General features: G+C 54.1%; 1 protein-coding gene across 3 annotated transcripts; it reads left to right on the top strand.

Moving 5' to 3' along the window:
- The first annotated feature begins 5,528 nt into the window (after positions 1-5,528).
- On the top strand, positions 5,529-19,408 carry ZBED4 (zinc finger BED-type containing 4). Of its 3 annotated transcripts, none has more exons than XM_049771541.1 (3): positions 5,529-5,610; positions 6,585-6,727; positions 14,386-19,408. In XM_049771541.1, exon 3 carries the CDS (start codon positions 14,672-14,674, stop codon positions 18,170-18,172), a length of 3,501 nt encoding a protein of 1,166 aa, XP_049627498.1. In that variant the 5' UTR covers positions 5,529-5,610; positions 6,585-6,727; positions 14,386-14,671; the 3' UTR covers positions 18,173-19,408. The 3 variants fall into 3 exon arrangements, with proteins under 3 accessions (XP_049627498.1, XP_049627499.1, XP_049627497.1); XM_049771542.1 differs by lacking the exon at positions 5,529-5,610 and having other exon boundaries at positions 6,534-6,727; positions 14,386-16,092; positions 16,327-19,408; XM_049771540.1 differs by lacking the exon at positions 5,529-5,610 and having other exon boundaries at positions 6,534-6,727.
- Positions 19,409-19,989: the final 581 nt, after the last annotated feature.

Below are 19,989 nucleotides of genomic sequence, written 5' to 3'. Positions count from 1 at the left end.
TTTCAGAGCACAGAACCAGGAGTAACCCCTGAATGCTGCTGGGTAAAAACCAAAAACAAAAAAAATAAAAATTAAGTGGCACGGGGGGAAGACATGACAATGACAGAACAGTGGGGAGGGCTCTTGTCTTTTACATGACCAACCAAGGTTCCATTCCTGGCACCCCAAATAATACCCAACCCAGCCAGGAGTGATCCCTAAGCACAGAGCCAGGAGTAAGTCCTGAGTATCTTTAGCTGTAACCCAAATTAAAAAAAAAGGGGGGGGTAGGGCAGAGTGATGGCGCAGCAGTAGGGCATTTGCCTTGCACACAGCCAACCTGGGGTGGACCCGGGTTCAGTTCCTGGCATCCCATGTGGTCTCCCAAGCCTGCCAGGGGTAACCCCTGAGCACCACCGGGTGTGGCCCAAAAACCAAACGAAAAAAAAAGAAAAGATTAAGTCAAGGCCAGAGAAATGATACCACAATTGCCTTACACATAGCCATTCTCAGTCCCATTCCAGGTACCACCTATGGACCCCCAAAGCACTGCCAGGAAGAATCCCTGAGCACAGAGCCAGGAGTAAACCCTGAGTGCCACTTTGCTGGGTGTGGCTCAAAGCACCCGCTCCTTCCAAAAAAGGAAAAAATAACTCTAGAGGCCAGAAGGAAGAAGGCACACTTTCTAGGAGCAGACAGACAGGACTGCCAACCAGGGGCCAGAGAGATAACACAGCTTAAGGCATTTGCCTTGCATGCAGCCGACCCGGGACGATCCAGGGTTCAATCACTGGCATCCCATATGATCCCCGGAGCCTGCCAGGAGCAACTTCTGAGTCTGGAGCCAGGAGTAACTCTGAGCACTGCTGGGCATGACCCAAAAACAAAACAAAAAAAAAGGCTTAGCATAGAAGCCCTGTGTGAGGAAATGCACATGGCGGCTGACTCTAACGAAGCTTTCACTGACTGCTTGTGAGTCAGTTTCTCCGCCATTACCCTGCAATCTTCAGACCCGTCTGCTGAAGGGGCTACAGGCGCTGTGCTTACAAAGGGCTCACCCCAACACTCGGACTTTAGACTTTATATTTGATATTAAAACAACAGGGTGCCAGGGATCAAACTCAGGTGGGCCATGTGCAAGGAAATCACCCTACCCACTGTACTATTTCTCCAGCCTCCAGACCTGAATTCTTTCTCTTGAGAAAATGCATTTCGGGGAGAGGAGAAATAAGAACCTTCTCACAGACAGCCTAAATGAATGGATGCCAACATTCGTCTAAATTCCTCTGGATGCAGCTCTTCCTGGTTCCACACAGACTGAGCACCCTCTGTCTGGTTCTACACCAGCTGAACACTCTCTTCTGGTTCTATAGCTGACCCAAGCACTCACTTCCTTTTTCTGGAGCTGACCTGAGCACTCTCTTCCTGGTTCTACACAAACCTGAGCATTCTCTTCCTGGTTCGCTAGTTGACCTGGGCACTTGAGCACTGACTCTTTCCTATATTTCCAACCCGTTGCCCTCCCACATCAGATTGTGGACTTTCAAAGTCTCCAGGATCACACAAGTCAATTTAGCAAAAAGCTTAGAAATGACAAAGATGGGCCCAGAGAGATAGCACAGCAGCGTTTGCCTTGCAAGCAGCCGATCCAGGACCAAAGGTGGTTGGTTCGAATCCCAGTGTCCCATATGGTCCCCAGTGCTTGCCAGGAGCTACTTCTGAGCAGACAGCCAGGAGTAACCCTTGAGCACCACCGGGTGTGGCCCAAAAGCCAAAAGCCAAAAGCCAAAAGCCAAAAAAAAAAAAAAAAAGAAATGACAAAGATATTATCAAGAACAAAACAAGGGTTACAAGAACAAAACAAGTAAGGCACTTGCTTTGCATGTGGCAGATCCCAAGTCCATCCACTGACACTTCAGTATGGTCCCTGAGCATTGTTAAGAGTGATGTCAGGGGCCGGAGAGATAGCATGGAGGTAAGGCGTTTGCCTTTCATGCAGGAGGTCATCGGTTCGAATCCCGGCGCCCCATATGGTCCCCCGTGCCTGCCAGGAGCAATTTCTGAGCCTGGAGCCAGGAATAACCCCTGAGCACTGCCGGGTGTGACCCAAAAACCACAAAAAAAAAAAAAAGTGATGTCAGAGCACAGAGTCAAGAGTAGTTCCTGAGCACACCTATGTGGGTACCAGCCCCTGCCCCCTAAAAATGCAGGGGCAACCAGTTTGGGCCTTACAGACATTAAAGGGTAATAAGCAAAGACTCTCAACAATTCTACATGTAAATTTGATAGCTTCAGTGAAATGAGGAATACAAATGACCACAGCTCAACCAAAACGGAACAGATAAATGAGACAAGCATATACTAAGGAAGTGGTATTTGTAATTTTATAAAGAGAAAGAAAATAGGAACAAGGGTGTGGGAAGCTGGAGTGATAAAAGATATGGGGGAGGGCACTTGCTTTGCATAGTACTGACCTGGGTTTGATTCCCAGAACCACTGGGAGTGAGTGATCCCTAAAAGCAGAGTCAGAAGTAAATCCTGAGCACTGCCAGGTTTGGCAAAAAAAAAAAAAAAAGAAAGTAAAACAGCAAAGGCAGATGCCAAGTCAGAGTGTGTGAAGCTGGTCAGTGCCCTTATCCACTAGGGAAAGAGTAAGAACACCCATGGCTGACCTCCTTAGAATGACTCGTATCGACAACAGAGGCTGAGGACCTGCAGAAACTGGGTCACTCACACACTGCCAGCAGGGAGAGAGCAGCCCTGGAAACAGCCCAGATGTCAGTCAAAAGGTAGACAGGCGCCTGCCACACGGCCCGGCTGCGTGTCTGAGTTTGTTCCACATGAAGACTTTCGCTCATAGCAAGCCTGACCACTTGATTGGTGATGGGTCGAAAGGGGCTCTGATGCCCAGCTATCAAGAGATGACCAATCTTTAAAAGAAGTGTGACCCGTCCCTGAGCTGTTAATTCACCCACCACTTGGAAGAATTACCAGGGAATGATACTTCGAGGACAAGCCAATCCCAAGAGGCTAATTCCTAGGATACCACTTAGGGAACCCTATAGAATACGGGAGAAATGGAGGACCCGTGCTTGGCCACCTGGGATAGTGTAGGTGGGGCCTTGGTTTTAAAATGGGAGTGATAGCAGTCAGAAAGTACAGTGTGGAGGGCATTTGCTTTGCACAGGGTTGAAATGGCTTTGATTCCTGCATCCCATATGGTCCTCTTGAGCCCACCAGGAGAAATTCCTGAGTGCAGAGCCAGGAGTAACTTCTGAGCATTGCTGGGTGTGTCCTAAACACAAGAACCAAAAAAGGGGGAGAGGAAGTGAGGGTGGTCAGAGAAATGGCCCAGATGACTGAAATTCAGATTCTGTATGTGGAATCCACCAGGAGCAAACTGAGTACAGAGCTAGCAGCACAAAACAAGAGGCCAAAGAGACAGTACAATGGGTAGGGTACTTGCCTTGCAATGCCAATCCAGGTTCAATTCCCTGGAATCCCATATGGTCCCCCAGCCCGCCAGGAGATTCCTGAGTACAGAGCCAGGAGTAACCCCTGAGCACTGCCAGGTATTGCCCCAAAAACAAAATGAGAATATAGAGAAATTCAAATTAAGTCAACAATGAGAGCACCTGGAAGCTGTGAAACCAGCATTTCTTTGAGTCCCTGTGCTGGTGGGAACTGTGAAAGAGTAAGTTTCAGGCATGGTGGATGGGGATATGGTCTAGTCCAGCCCCTATGGAAAACAATATGGAGATTCCTCAAAGACTAAGACTACAGTTTCCATAGGTCCATGACCCCACCACTTGGGGGGGTCTACCCCCAAGACACAAAAATATTCCCTCGGAAAAACTCTTGGCATACCTGTTCACTGTAGCACTTAGTACAGCAGCTGGCAGATGGACACGGGCCAGGTGTCCAATAGCAGCACGGGGCTAAGGTTTAGGACAGTGGACTACTCTGTAGCACAGGATGAGATCACACAATTTGCTGCCATGGACAGACATGGAGGATTTCCGGTTAAGAGAAGTGAAGTCACAAGGACATTTGGATGTATGTACTACTTTGCGGGCTATAAAATCACAAGTCTAGGGAATAGAAGTCATCAAAGATGGCGAAACATTGGTTCCAGATCCCAGAAACAAACATGGCGGGGGAGAAAAAATGGGAAGGGAAGCAGGAGAGGTCTGGAACATAGGGGCAAGGGACAAGGAATTAGGTTCGTCAGTGATATAGACAACATGCCTGTATGTGGTGCCACGGTCCCCAGAGCTACCAAAGCCCGTCGCCAGGGTCCAGCTAGGCCCGGTGCCTACTGGCACGCGCTGCGTTACGAGCTTATCCGTGGCCGGGCCCACTGCTGGTCGTCTTGCTCAACAGTGCCAGGGCCCAGGCCCAGAGCTGCACACGTGCCCGGCTGCACTCTAGTACTGAGCTCTCCTCAGGCCAGCGGGCCGCTCTTGCCAGGCGCCTACGGCACATGCAGTCCTTCGGCCTGCTTTCCGGCTCAGACAGGGCCAGCAACAGCACACACGGCTGGTACGGGCCAGAACCGAGCAGGAGGTGCCCAGTGCAGCCCACCTCCTGCCCGTGGAGGCCCAGGCCATCGGGCCACACAGTGCCAAGTCCTGTGGCAGGGAAAAGCGCGCCCCTCTGCCACCCAGCACAGGGAACTCTGTGCCTGGAGCAAGAGCGAGTTCTCCCCTGGCCAGTGTGGAGGCTCGGGGGAAGGCCCGCCAGGGGAGGGAGCAGCTGGGGAGGGGAGGGTCGGGGCAAAGGTCTCGGGGCAGGGGTGAGGCAGGAGGACCTTGGAACCTCGGGGTGTGCGTGGGGGCTGGGATGACCAGATCTGGGCCTTTGCAGCCCGGGGGGGGGGGGCTCAGGGGCTTCGGCGATTTCCCCTCAGGCTCAGAGTCCGTGGGGCCAGAGCGGGAGCACGGCGGGGAGGGCGTGTGCCTCGCACGGGGCAGACCCGGGTTCGACGCCGGGCGCCCCACTGGGTCCCCAGGGCCTGGCGGGAGCGACTTCCGAAAGCCCTGAGCGCCGCGGGTGTGGCCCGAAGCCACAGGTGGAACAAAGTCCACTCGAGTGAGAGAGATCAGAGCCGGGCCCCCAACTCGGGGGCAGTGGCGTCGCTCGAGCCGGCCCCGCGGGTCTGGGTCGCGCGCTGACGCCCCGCCGGGCCCGAAACTGTGGCGCTCGGTCAGCGGCGCGGCGCGGCGCGGCACGGCGCCTGCGCGGAAGGGCGGGGCGGCGTCCGCGCCCGCGCCGTGAGTCCCGGGGTGGGGTCAGGCGACGCGGAAGCGGCTCTCGAGGGGTCGGCGCGGGGCTGGGGGCGGGGCCCGCGCCTGCGTGGTCGGCCCGGCGCGCCCGGCGGCGAGAGCGCGAGCTCGCGGGGCGGAGCGGGCCGCGCTTCCGCCTCGGCCGCCGCCGCCGCCACTGCGCCTGCGCGCCGCGCGGGGCCCTGGGAGGGCGGGTGGGCGGGCGGGCGGGCGGGGCGCGGCGTCCGGCGGCGGCGGCGGCGGCGTCGCGGGCGGGCGGGGGCAGACAAAGCCGCGGCTAATGAATGGGAGCGCGTCCGCCCCGCGCCGCGCGGCGTCGGCAGCCGGGCCCGCGCCCTGGCCCCGGGTGAGTGCGCCGCGCCCGCCTCGCGCCCGCGACTGCTCGGGCCCGGCCGGCGGCTGTGGGGCTGTGGGCTCCTTCCCGTCCGCTGCCCCGGGCCTCGCCGCGTGCGCTCGCTGGCCGCCGGCTTCCGGCCTCGGCCTCGCGCCCCGGCTCCCAGGCTCCCCGGACCGGGCAGAGCCTCGCCTCCCGGCGGGACACACGCCGGGGCCTCCGCGCGCGGGCTCCGGCAGGCTCCGGCCCGCCGCCCGGCCGCGAGTGGCCGCCGCCCGCCCCAGGCCTCGGACCCCTCGCGCTCTGCTGGGCGTCTGGCGGGCGGGCGGGCGCACTCGACGCCCTCTGCCCGCCCAGCCCTTGGGCCGCCGAGGCCTCGGGCGCTCGAGCGGACTCCCCGAAGGGCCCGCCGAGGCCTCGGGCCGCCACCACCTCCCATGGCGGCTCTGCCCGTGTGTCCGGGGCCGGGCGGGTCCTCTCCCTCGGGGCCACCCGCCTCGGCCTCCAGACAGGTCGCTCGGGCGTCGGGGAGGCCCCGATGGAAGGCCGGCGCTCGAACCCCCCAGCCCCGCCATGTGGACACTCTGATGCTCCGCGCAGAAGGGGAAGTCGCCTTCCCCAGATCCACTTCACAGCCAGGGAGGCCGGCTTGCCAGGGCAAAAGCACCTGCTGCTTCACCTGCGCTTTCCACGGTGGCGGTTAGGTTTGGTCCGCTGGAAGGAGAGTTGAGGTCGTGCTTCCGAGGAGTGTGTCCGGGTTCTCGGAGCGCGGGCATGTGCGTGTCCCCCGAGCTCTCCCAGGCCCTCGTAGTTCTTTCGCGCACCTGCGTTATGAACACCCCTTCCCACTGGCACAGAAGAGCAACACCAGGCAGAGCGGGGCAGAGGATCCTGGGTCCAAATGTTTCGGAAACGCGGAGGAGGTCACGGGGTAGCTGGGGCTATGCAGAGCTGTGGCTGACATCCAAGGTCCTGCTGTGTTTCAGATCCCTGGGCACCGAGCAACACAACGCGCAGCACCCAGCGCAGTGATGACGGCCATCACCAGCCTGTGGCTTCCTGTGGGTCGGCCTCAGATCCTCCCGTTTCCGAACCTTTGCTCTGACCTCATCGGGGTGACAGGTTGCTGGTGAGTGACTCTGCCCACAGCTTCTCGTATGCGCAAAGCCACTGGTGGGTGATCCGAGGCAGAGGTCCATCTGCTCCCAACTCCAGAACTCTGCACTGAGCTGTCTCGGCCAATTGGCATGCTTCTCACTGCTCCCAGGTCTTTCTTTCCACCGTTTTACAGAATTGAGGGTCCAGTTTCCCTCTGAGCCTGGAACAGGACTTTCAGAGGTATCCACCCATCTCTCCTCTGCTCTTTTCTGCAGTAGCTCATGAATCCTTGCTGCTTGCAGACAATTGGGGATCTGGTGCTGGAAGGTACTATTGGAAAGAAAGGGAAATCTTCCCTAGCTTCATGGGAAGGGCACTTGCCTTGCTTACAGCCAACCCTGTTTTAATTCCCATCACCACATAGGGTTCCCTGATCCCTATCAGGACTGTCCTTGAGCACAGAGCCAGGAATAAGGGCCAAAAACAAGAAATCTTCTGTTCTTTTGCCAGCTCTTTCGTGGTGGAGGATACAGAAGTGTGCTTCACTGTTCAGGGGTGTTTGTTTCCCACACTCCAGCTGAGCTGGATATTGGGTGTGGTGATCCTGAGCAGAAACTGAGTGAGGCGCAAAGGCTATGCTGGAGATCGGTGGTGTGAAGTTTGCTGGGACCACCACTATCACGATCCTGGGCGAGCAGTGTAGGCCTCTGCTGCCAACCCACACACCAGTCTGCCTGCTTTTTTGTCTCTCCCTCCAGTGAAGGCCTCAGGCCCAGTGCCACCACTCCCAGAAAAAGCGAGTGTCATCTTGAGGTTGGCTGGGGTCCTCTCTATGACTGCTTCTTGGTCTGGGCAGGGAGACCCTGGTCCCATACCACCTGCCACTTGCTTCCCTCCTCATAATTCCACCACAATCCACCCAGGACTGTTGCTGGCTGAGTCACCCAGTCCCTCTGCACAGTTATAAAAACTGTTAGGAAAAAGGCTACCGGTATTCAAAAACTTCCAGCAGGGAGCCGGCGCAATAGCATGGAGGTAAGGTGTTTGCTTTGCATGCAGAAGGATGGTAGTTCGAATCCCGGCATCCCATAGGGTCCCCCGAGTCTGCCATGAGCGATTTCTGAGCAGAGAGCCAGAAGGAACCCCTGAGCGCTGCCAGGTATGACCCAAAAAAAAAAAAAAAAAAAAAACTTCCAGCTGCCACTACACTTCCCAGTAGGACTGCACTGTCCCCCAAGGAAAGGAGCAGTGGTGAGTGAGGAGGTACTGAAGATCCAAAGAGGGCATGAGTAGAATAGCCGGCATCCTACTCTGTGACCCAGAATGTTCCAGGAGTCGAGGGAGCCGCTGATCTGAGCTGGGTCTCGGGCTGCATCTTCTGGCAGCCTCCTCATGGCTCCTATGCTGAGAGCTGCAGTTCCCGGTCCTGCACTTTAGCCCTCAGGAGCTGTGTCTGCTTGCTCGGTCTGGCCAGGACTGGACTTTCTCTGTAGGAGCTCCTGGCATTCCTGAGTTAGAGGCAGCTGATGCTTCTGCCGCTCCAGAATGTGTGTTGGAACCAGGAACGGGGACATCTTCCCCTTTTTCGTACTCGTTTGTTTAATGGACACATCTGATGGTGCTCGGGGCTTACTCCTGGTTCAGTGCAGTTGGACCTACTCTGGCCCCCTCCTATCTGTCTCAGAGCCAGGAGCCATGTTCTTGTCTGTAACAGGTCTCTGCCCTCACCCTCTGTCAGCACCCCTTTTTTTTTATTTATTATTTGGGCCACACACTGACACTCAGGGGTTACTCCTGGCTATGCGCTCAGAAATCGCTCCTGGCTTGGGAGACCCTATGGAACACTGGGGATTGAACTGAGGTTCGTCCTAGGTTAGCTGCATGTAAGGCAAACCCCTTACACTGTGCCACCACCATTCTGACCCCATTTTATTTATTATTGATACTTATTATTTTTTTTTGTTGTTGTTGTTTTGGGGGTCACACCCGGCGGTACTTGGGTTTACTCCTGACTGTGCTCAGAAATCGCTCCTGGCAGGCTCAGGGGACCCTATGGGAAGCCGGGAACCAAACCCAGGTCCGTCCCAGGTCGGCTGTGTACAAGGCTGTGTACAACGCCCTGCTGCTGTGCTGTCACTCCAGCCCTGCTGAATGTCTTCTTGGGTTTCTGGGCCATGCTCAGTGAGCTTAGGGGCTGTTTCTGACCTGGTGCTCGGGTATCTGCCAGCTGTGCTTGGGGGACCAACTCTTTTGGTGTTGAGTTGAACCCCAGGGTCACTTAGCCCTGTGAGCTGCCTTTCCTTTGTGTTGATGCTTACCTCATCCCTTCTGTGCAAAAAAAAAAGGACACACCTGAAATCTTGCCCTTTATTACCCTTCTGGGGAACTCTTATTTTATCTTTTATTTTGAGTCTCAAGAAGGTTTTGTCTAAATGTTTGTTTTTATTTACTAATTGTGTCATTATCTACTTTAGTCTCCTGTTTGTGCTTTTTAGCAATTAAGTTCTAAGTAGATCCCTCAAAAACTGTTTCCCTGGCACCTGGTCCTACCTCCTCTTCCAGCCCTGCAGCCTTCCCATTCCGAGTGCAGAAAGATTGGGGTACTCATGGTAATGCTCAGTAAACACCTGTCTGGTAACCAGCTAGGAAATAAATATTAAATGTCATGAATAGACGTTTAAACTGACATTTTCCATTCAAATCAAAAATGGTTCCGCTTACTTTGTTCTGACTTTGTTCTTTTTTTTTTTTTTTTTTTGGCCACATGGTTTGCTCCTGGCTCTGTGCTTGGGTCATTCCTAGCAGTGTTTTGGGACCATACAGAATTCGGGGATCGAACCCTGGTCAGCTGTGTGCAAGGCAAATGCCCTACCCGTTGTGTTATCACTCTGGCCTCAGAAAATGTATTTTTCCTAGATGTGGGAAAAAAAACCTTTTGACCCACTGCCTTTGCTTTTCAGGTATTCTTGTAACTCAGTAAAAATCGTGACCTCTGTCCCTGGAGATCTTAGTCTAAGATCTGCCCCTCCCTTCTGTGGCCACATGCCACCTTTTCTCTTTTGCTTCACGCTGGCTGCCCTTGTCAAGATGCCCTGCCAGATGGGCTCTGTGTGTCCCGGGTGGGGCTGTGTGGCACAGATGGCAGTGCAGAGGGTAGACTGGTTCTGGTCAGAGTGTTCCATTCGCTGTTAGCGACTGTGATACTCATGATAAGTGACTTTCTTTTCTGCTGCTTCTCTTTCGGAGCATAGGTTTTCCAATGGTACTCAGGATGTCTTCTGTCTTCTGCCACAGTAGTTTCTTTCTACTTTTTTTTTTTTTTTTTGGTTTTTGGGCCACACCCCATGACGCTCGGGTTACTCCTGGCTCTGCGCTCAGAAGTCACCCCTGGCTTGGAGGACCATATGGGATGCTGGGGGATCAAACTGATCCGTCCTAGGCTAGCATGGGCAATGCAGACGCCTTACCACTTTCACCACCACCTCGCCCCCCCTTTTTTTGGTTTTTGGATTTTGGGCCACACCCAGTGACTCTCAGGGGTTACTCCTGGCTATGTGCTCAGAAATCGCTCCTGGCTTGGGGGACCCTATGGGACGCCGTGGTCTGTCCTATGCTAGCGCATGCAATACAGATGCCTTACTGCTTGCGCCACTGCTCTGGCCCCCCTAGTTTCTTTCTTTTTTTTTTTTTTTTGAGCCCTCCCCCTTCTCCTATTTTTTATTTTTAAAGTTACTTCTGTTATGTGGTGCCAGGAGTGGAACTGAGGGCCTTACATATGCCAGGCAAGTGTCTACTATTCTTCAGCTACATCCTGGCCCCGTATTTATTTTTTTGTGTGTTTTTGGTGTTTGTTTTGTTTTAGTTTTGTTTTTTTTTTTTTTTTTTTTTTTTTGGTTTTTGGGTCTCACCCGGCAGTGCTCAGGAGTTACTCCTGGCTCCATGCTCAGAAGTCGCTCCTGGCGAGCACGGGGGACCATATGGGACGCCGGGATTCGAACCGATGACCTTTTGCATGAGAGGCAAACGCCTTACCTCCATGCTATCTCTCCGGCCCCTGTTTTGTTTTAGTTTTGAGCCACATTTGACTATATTCAGCGTTTACTCCTAGCTTTGTGCTATGATCTCTCTCTTTTTTTTTTCTTTATTTGGTTTTTGGGCCACACCTGGCGGCACTTGGGTTCCTCCTGGCCCTGTGCTCAAAAATCACTCCTGACTCATGCAGGACAGTGGTTTGAATCCCAGCATCCTATATGGTCCCCTGTGCCTGCTAGGGGCGATTTCTGAGCATAGAGCCAGGAGTGGCCCCTGAGTGCTGCCGGGTGTGACCCCCCCCAAAAAAAAAATCACTCCTAGCAGGCTCGGGGGACCATATGGGATCCAGGGATCGAACCTGGGTCTGCCCTAGGTCAGCCACATGCAAGGCAAACGCCCAACAGTTGTGCTATTGCTTTGGCCCCTGTGCTGTGATCTCTGATGGTACTTGAGGGCCACATGCCTGCTTACTTTTCCTGAGCCACTGCTGCTTCTGTTCTTGCCCTTCCGGTCCTCAGTGCTCGGTGACTGTGGTGGAAATACAGGCTTGACACACAGTGGGGCACTGTATAAGCAGCGGCTTTTCCAGTACTCTGTCCTTCCTACACCCCTAAGTGTGTGCAGGAGGTTCCTGGGTGGCTACCTTGACCTAACAGGAGGAGAGGTTTGTGTCTATGGGGACTTCATAACATCTGAGCAGGCCTAGTCGTGCCTGGCTCCTGAGCTGCTCTGAACTGGAATGAGTGGGTTGAGTATAGAGTTGAGGGATCCCAAAATTAGTGAGGATAGAAATGTTCAGTGGAAGGGTCAGGGAGAGAGCACAGCGGTAGGGCGTTTGCCTTGCACATGGCCAACCCAGGACCTGGGTTCAATTCCCATATGGTCCCATGAGCCTGGCAGGAGCAATTTCTGAGTGCAGAGCCAGTAGTAACCCAAAAGCATCACCAGGTGAGGCCCAAAAACAAACAGAAAAAATGTTAAATGCAGTATCAAGAAGGTTGGTACTCGTCTGAGACCAGAAATTTGTGGTAGTAATGAATTCTTACTGACATCACTTTGCCTGTGGTCAAATTAGAATTGCTTTTTGTCATTCCAGCTACCTGTCAGCCATGTAAAGCATGCAGAGCATTGCTGGGTGTGTCTCAAAACAGAACAAAGGAAAAACTCTTTTATTTTCTGGAAAGTTTTGTGTTTCTCTTTTACTTTTTTTTTAATTGAATAGAATTCACCAGGGAAGCTGACGACCAAGCCAAACTATATCTAAAACTGTGTCTAAAAAATGATTTTTGGGGGCTGGAGAGATGGCACAGTGGTAGGCCAGTTGCCTTGCACGCAACTGACCCGGCACGGACCTGGGTTCAAGTCCCAGCTTCCCATATGGTCCCCTGAGCCTGCCAGGAACGATTTCTGAGTGCCGCCACATGTGGTGTCCCGCCCCCCAATTTTTTTTTTATCATACAACAAAACCTTTATTAACACTTTGAACATGTTCAGCTATTAACTGAAATTGGACATTTCTTTTTTTTTTTTTGGTTTTTGGTTTTTGGGTCACACCCGGTGGTGCTTGGGTTACTCCTGGCTGTCTGCTCAGAAATAGCTCCTGGCAGGCACGGGGGACCATATGGGACACCGGGATTCGAACCAACCACGTTAGGTGCTGGATCGGCTGCTTGCAAGGCAAATGCCGCTGTGCTATCCAGGCCCGAAATTGGACATTTCTAGACTTAAATCGGAATGCAGAATAAAGCCATTACTGGGCAGTAGAACATGCTTGGCTGGAAGTTAATTTCATTATGGGAAGGTTCTGGGAGTTTCTTAGTGTACCAGGAATAGAAGTCAGGGACTTGAGTGTGTGAAGTCTGTGGTTGCACCATTGAGGCACAACCCTGGCCAGTGAAGGTTTCAGTACCTCTGGTTTTCTGGTGACAGCATTCGGACGCCTGTGTGGTGGTGTGTCGTGAAAGTCTTCAGGGTTGTGTCCGTTTCCTGTGCTGTAGAAGTTGTTCAGTCATTTCTATAGGGGCCACTCCTGGAGACACGTGGCCTGATGAGTGGTGGGGGACACACGTGCCACGCATGGGCCCTGCACTGGAGTCATGTCCATTTTTGTTCTCTAAATCAGTCCTTGTCACTCTTTGTCTACTTTATTGTTCTTTTTTGGGGGGTTTGGGTCACACCCAGAGAAGCTCAAGGGACTCCTGGCTGTGCACTCAGAAATTGCCCCCAGCAGGCTCGGGACCATATTGGATGCTGGGAATCAAACCACCTTCAGTCCTGGGTCAGCATCTTGCAAGGCAAATGCCCTACTGCTGTGCTATCTCTCCAGGCCCTTTACTGTTCTTTTCAAAGAATTAGTATAGGTCTCATTAGTATCCACTCCCATCCCCCCCCACCCTGTTTCATAGGTTTTGCCTTTGAAGGCCACACTTGGCATTGCTCAGGCCTCGGGATCGTATGTGGTGATAGGGTTGGCCATGTGCAAGGCCAAGTGCCTTACCCCTGTATTGTCTTGCCAGACCCTGGTTTTGCCTTTTTTGTTTTGTTTTGTTTTGTTTTTTGGGGTCACACCTGGTGGCACTCAGCGATTACTCCAGGCTCTGTACTCAGAAATCGCTCCTGGCAGGCTCTGGGAATCGCACCACCTCCCATCCTGGGTCGGTCGCATGCAAGGCAAATGCCCTACCACTGTGCTGTCTCTCTAGCCCCCTGTTTTGCCTTTTTTTTTCTATGTTGTTTCTTCTCCATCTATTTACTTTGGGATAAAATTTTCTTTTGTTTGAAGGTTTTTTCCCTCTCTGTGAATCTTGACTTAATAAAGAAATGCCTTTCATTAAAATAGTTTGGATACATTTTCCAGGTGTCACCCTGCTACTGATTTCTTGTTCAGCTACCCTGTGCTTTGTAGCTTCGTCCTGTCCTAATACCTGAGCTCTGTGGCGGCTGGGAGGAGGGGGGATCAGTTTATGTTGGCAGGTTCTGCAAGTTGTGGTCTCTTTGCAGACTCACTCCTGGCCACCCCTTGCCTGTGTTCAGTGCTCAGTCTGGTGACTCAACTCTGTGTGTTTGGCTGGACTTGGTAGTCTATCACCAGGAATGTGTCCTTCCCCCAGTAACTGTGTTTGCCTCTGGAAAAGGCAGTTTCCTAGTCCCCAGTTCCCTGATGTTGTCATCCTCTTATTCCTGGGGATGCCCTTGTGAGGTGTATCCCTTTCCCATCCCCAGGGAGCCATTCAGGTCGCTGGGGTCTCATAGCTTAGCTGGAAAGTTTATAGTTCCTATTTTGTGTTTCCATTTCTACAAAATAGCACAATGAAAACTGACTCCAGAGAACCCCACTTGGCCAAGGATAAGCCTGGCCCTGGAGAGTTCTGCAGGGTGAGGACAGAAATTCTGGACCACACAGAGCCCCAGTCCTATGTGGACAGCCATAGTCCCCAGCCTTCCAACTTAGTCTCATCTTCATTTTACCACATTTCACAGCTGTCGAGTATTTTCATTATGTAAGTGGATTGCCAGAAAATTCAGGAATATATCTTTCAGTTTTAACTCCCCAGGGTGTTAATTTTTTCTTGGCACACTGAATGAAGCTAATACCTCCACAAGAGCATAGGTTTGAAACACAGTCGATTCAGTGGTAACCCGTCATATCTTTCGTAGACAGTGTCCGAGGCTCATCATGACACCAGGAGCGCCATGAAGAGGACCCCCGGGGTGCAGCTGTGTCTGCACTGAGGAGGTGGTGGAGGTCCTGGACAGGCTGTGCCTATGATGAGATGCCCAGGCTTTACTGGTGCTGGTCAGCAGTGAGACACGTGAATGGCCACATTCATAAGCAACCCAAAAGATAGAGCTGTTTGTCGGAACTGAAGCCCCTGCACATTTGAGCCTGTTTTTCCCAATCCGAGAGGTCGCCATGAAGCTGCCGGAATAGTTATGGTCAGCCATGGCAGGCAACCCAGAAACTTGTCCCAAAGGGGATTGTGGCTTTCTGTCCGATAAGATAAATTTTAAAATAGAGGAAGATGATGATGGGGCTCCTGATGGTTTGGAGAGGGTGGACTTTAAGCAGGAGCAGGAGGGCAGTGGCCAGGCTGACAGTGAAGACGAGCAGGCCGAGGGCCGAGACACGAGTCAGCACTGTTCGCTGCCTGGGAAGCGCTCGTGCCCGGACAGCGAGGACGACTGCGGGTCCCTGTTCTCTCAGTACAGCAGCACCCTGTATGATGTGGCCATGGAGGCCGTGGCCCAGAGCCTCCTGTGTGGCCGCAGCGCCAGCTCCAGAAAGAAGTCTCCGGCCTGGAAGCACTTCTTCATCTCTCCCCGGGACAGCACGAAAGCCATCTGCATGTACTGCATGAAGGAGTTCAGCCGCGGCAAGAACGAGAAGGACCTGAGCACCAGCTGCCTCATGAGGCACGTGAGGCGGGCGCACCCCACTGTGCTCATCCCTGAGAACGGCGTGGCAGCCTTGGCCGCCTTCTCATCGCCCACGCCACTGCTCCCACCACAGCCCGTCGATGGCGGGGCCCTAAGCCCAATCCTCTCTCCTATCGAACTTGAGACGTCCCCCCAAAGGGCTTCCAAGATCCCCTCCCCTGACCAGCTGGCAGAGGAGACGGCGACCACCGTCTCTTATGAAGACCCCTCCTCGAGTGTGTCCCTCTCGGACAAGTACGGCCAGGAGGAAGCCCTGGGGGGGCCACCTGCCCCCCTCCCCACACTGCATTACGATGATGCGCTGGAGAATGGAGTCGAGAGGAGCCTCCTGGTCCCCAAGAGCATGGCAGGCTCGCGGAGGCGCTCGGCCGTGTGGAAGCACTTCTACCTGTCCCCACTGGACAGTTCTAAGGCCGTGTGCATCCACTGCATGAATGAGTTCAGCCGCGGCAAGAACGGCAAGGACCTGGGCACCAGCTGCCTCATCCGCCACATGTGGCGTGCTCACCGTGCCATCGTGCTGCAGGAGAACGGAGGCAGCCCTGGCATCCCACCCCTGCACGCTGTGCCCCCCACACTGTTACCTGCCCTGCCACCACCAGATGCAGAGCCCAGCTCTGTGGCATCATCCCCGGGGAAGCTGGTCCCAGAGTCCCCGTCTGCATCGTCCTCTCCTGACCGGCTGCCTGAGGACCTGCAGTCGCCTCTGAACCCTGGCGAGGCGCTGCTAGAGGACATGGTAGATGGCTTGGGGGAGGCTGTGCTGCTGTCGTCCTCCGAGAAGCAGCGGGCTGCTGGACCCAGCCCTCGGCTGCCCGAGTCTGGAGTCTCCTTCCAGCAGAACAAACGGGCCATGAAGAGACTCAAGTCCGAAGTCTGGCACCACTTCTCACTGACGCCCACGGACAGTCTCAAGGCCGTGTGCAGGTACTGCAGCTGTGTTATCAGTCGGGGGAAGAAAGGGGACATGGGCACCAGTTGTCTGATGAGACACTTGTACAGGCGCCACCCTCAAATCATTGGGAACGAAAAGGGCTTTCTAGGGGTGAGTTTGGCCAATTCTCCCTATGCTACTCTGGCATCGGCAGAAAGTTCTTCCAAATTAACTGTCTTGCCAACAGTGATCACCAAAAGTAATCAGGTTGTGTTTCCTGTCAACAGCAAAAAGACCTCAAAGTTGTGGAATCATTTCTCCATCTGCTCCGCAGACCCGACAAAAGTGGTCTGCTTGCACTGTGGCCGGACGATCAGCAGGGGCAAGAAGCCGACCAACCTGGGCACCAGCTGTCTCCTGAGGCACTTACAGAGGTTCCACGGCAGCGTGCTGAAGACTGATGTCCCGGAGACTGCCCGGCCCTCTTCTCCGGGTCCCCCCATTTCCCTGAGCACGGACGTGTCCACGTCTTCCAATAGCACCACTGAAAAGTTCTACGATTCCCACCCGGTTGCCAAAAAAATCACGAGTCTCGTGGCTGAGATGATCGCCCTGGACCTCCAGCCCTACTCTCTCGTGAACAACGTGGGCTTCAGCAGGCTGCTCGGCTACTTGAACCCTCGGTACTCCTTGCCCTCCCCGGCTTACTTCTCCAGGACCGCCATCCCCAGCATGTACGACAGCGTGAAGCAGATCATCATGGCCCGTCTGAGGGAGGCCGAGAGCGGCGTGGTCCACTTCACCTCGGGGGTGTGGATGAGCAACCAGACCCGGGAGTACCTGACGCTCACGGCCCACTGGGTCACCTTTGAGTCCTCTGTCCGGCTGCACTGTGAGGACCACCACTGCTCGGCCCTGCTGGACGTCTCTCAGATCGACTATGACTACAGCGGCAACAGCATCCAGAAGCAGCTGGAGTGCTGGTGGGAGGCCTGGGTGACCTCCACGGGCCTCCAGATCGGCATCACGGTGACGGACAACCCGAGCATAGGGAAGACGCTGAGCGAGGGCGAGCACACGAGCGTGCAGTGCTTCAGCCACACCGTCAACCTCATTGTCAGCGAGGCCCTCAAGAGCCAGAGGATGGTCCAGAACCTGCTGAGCATCGCCCGCAAGATCTGCGAGTGGGTGCAGCGGTCTCCCCGGGCCAAGGAGAAGCTGGCCGACCTGCAGAAGGAGTACGCGCTGCCCCAGCACCACCTCGTCCAGGACGTGCCATCCAAGTGGAGCACGTCGCTCCACATGCTGGAGCGGCTCATCGAGCAGAAGAGGGCCGTCCACGAGCTGGCCGTCGAGTGCCACTTCCGCGAGCTCATCAGCTTCGACCAGTGGGAGGTCATGCAGTCCGTGTGCCACGCCCTGAAGCCCTTCGATGCCGCCAGCCGAGAGATGAGCGCCCACACGTCCACGCTCAGCCAGGTCATCCCCATGATCCACATCCTCCACAGGAAGATCGAGATGCTGTTCGAGGAGACCGTGGGCATCGACACCCTGCTCAAGTCTCTGAAGGAGGCTGTGGTCAGCCGCCTGGCTGCCACGCTGCACGACCCCAGGTACCTCTTCGCCACCCTGCTGGACCCCCGCTACAAAGCCTCTTTGTTCTCCGAGGAGGAGGCCGCGCAGTACAGGCAGGATCTCGTCAGGGAACTCGAAATGCTGAATTCTACCTCAGACCACACGCCTGTCGGCGGCAGGCGTGACCCAGGTGCCCCGCCGCAGGGCCCCTCGGGGGAGGAGAGCCTGTGGTCCCTGGTGGCCACGGTGAAGAAGCCGGGCCCTCGGGACGATGCCCCGATGCCTGAGGACATGGTGCTGGCCTACCTGGCGGAGGAGGTGCTGGAACACAGCTGTGACCCCCTCACCTACTGGAACCTGAAGAGGGCGGCCTGGCCCACCCTCTCCACGCTGGCCGTCAGGTTCCTGGGCTGCCCCCCAAGCATTGTCCCTGCGGAGAAACTCTTTAACACGCCCTCAGAGCACGGTGGCTTTGGCCAGTCCAGGCTCATGATGGAACACTTTGAAAAACTCATCTTTCTGAAAGTAAACCTCCCCTTAATATACTTCCAATATTGAATCTCAGATGGAGCAGCCTGACTGGAAGTACTGTTGCTCAGCAGGCACCAGCTGTTAGTCTGGGGCAGGGGCTCGCTCGGTCCGGCCTGGGCAGCACCGGCCCGGGCACTCAGGTCCACGGGCCGCTTGCCCAGCCGCTGCAGTGTCAGCTTGTGCCTTATTCCTCGTGGCTGGGCCCTCTTGGCCTTCCCAAGTGTGTTCTCACACGTCCGCTACAACCACCCGCCCGTCAATTATGTGATAGGATGATCAGGTTCCGATCCTAACTCAAGGTTTTTCAAAGTTGAGGGTTAGCCTTTGCTGTACTAGAGTGGCAGAAAAGATGTCAGCAGTTTCATTCTGTAGACTTTTTGTTTGATTCTGTAAACCCCACAAATCAGGTACTGTATTCTCCTTAAAATTGCTTTAATTGCAACCAAACAGCCCTTGGCAGCTGTGGAATGAAATGTGTAAATAGGAGGTGGAGTCCAAGCCATGCTGACTGAGCAGTGTGTAGTTGCAGGCGCTTAAGTGTGTTGAGGACTGCATATTCGGGAGGGTAGCTGTTTACCCCTGCAGCCATGTGGCATTCGAGGACAAACCTACAACCCTGCCATAGCCCAGAATGCCCGTTCTGTGGTGATTTGGTAAAGAGGATTTCCCGTTCCCAGTTTTGCATTCAGGTTTTCCATGGTCAGTGAACTCGAGAATCCCCCTCTGTAGTGGCCCTTGTGACGTGGGTTCTCCAGCCAGCAGACAGCAGGCACGCCATGCAGTCCCAGGCCCAGCTCACTGTCTCTCCACTGTGAAGCCAGTTTCTGAATCGTGTGCCCTCGCCCCCGGTTTGATCACAGCCCTGGAGTGGAAGCTTCATCTGCGGGGTGGCTGCTGTGGAGGGCAGCACCCTGATCGCGTGAAGGGCAGCTTCAGGTGTTGGACCTTATTTTTATTATTATTATTATTTTAAACTAGGGAAGACCCAGCCATCACCGGGCTATCTCAGAATCCCAAGGATTTCAAAATGAAGTATCGCTGTCAGATTCTTTCAACAGCTTGATTTCAAAGTTTCACTTCAGCATCTAGAAAAGGGTTTGTAGTCTCATTTCAAACCACTTAAATATTCTGGGTGAAACAGTCACTGCTGCCTGTGACCTTTTAGAAAATTTTGGAAAAATACTGTATTATTAAGCTGAATTTGAGTGTATTTATAAATGGTGAACTCAGTTTCTGAAATTAAACTTTTTATTTGTAATTTTCTACTGCTGGAGGACATGGACTTTTTATTCTTAGGTTAACGGGACAGCCGTGCTCTTTGGGGTCCACCTGTAGTTTGTATGTCATTTTGCCTTCACCCAGTGGGTGCTAGGGATATAGAGATGGGATTCCAACACTGTCTGGACTGTTTTATGTATTCTGTGGATCAGCCTCAGGAATCATGTCATTTCCATGAATGAATAAAGTTAAAATCTCCTTCCCTTGGGCCAGAGTGGTAGAGCAGTGAGGCTTGCCTTGTACAAAGCTGGCCCTGCTTTGATCCTTGGCATCCCATATGCCCATATGGTGCTCCGAGCACCACCAAGCATTGATTCCTCAGTGCATACATAGCCAGGAGTGACTCCTGAGCATCATTAGGTGTGACCAAAAAAACTTAAAAAAAATTTCTCTTCCCTTACCCTCTGCCCAGGAGGCAGCAGCGGTGCAGACAAGCCTCCCCAGAACTACCAAAGGCCTGGCAGAAATGTTTCTGATAGGGGCCCGAACAGTAGCACAGCAGCAGGGTGTTTGCCTTGCCAGCGGCCAACTCAGGATGGATCCAGGTTCGGTTCCCTGCATCCCAT

This window comes from Suncus etruscus, chromosome 4, assembly GCF_024139225.1.
Source record: "Suncus etruscus isolate mSunEtr1 chromosome 4, mSunEtr1.pri.cur, whole genome shotgun sequence".
In the NCBI taxonomy this organism is placed as follows: domain Eukaryota; kingdom Metazoa; phylum Chordata; class Mammalia; order Eulipotyphla; family Soricidae; genus Suncus; species Suncus etruscus.
The sequence above is the reverse complement of the archived record's forward strand: the minus strand, read 5'-3'. Positions and strand labels throughout refer to the sequence as shown.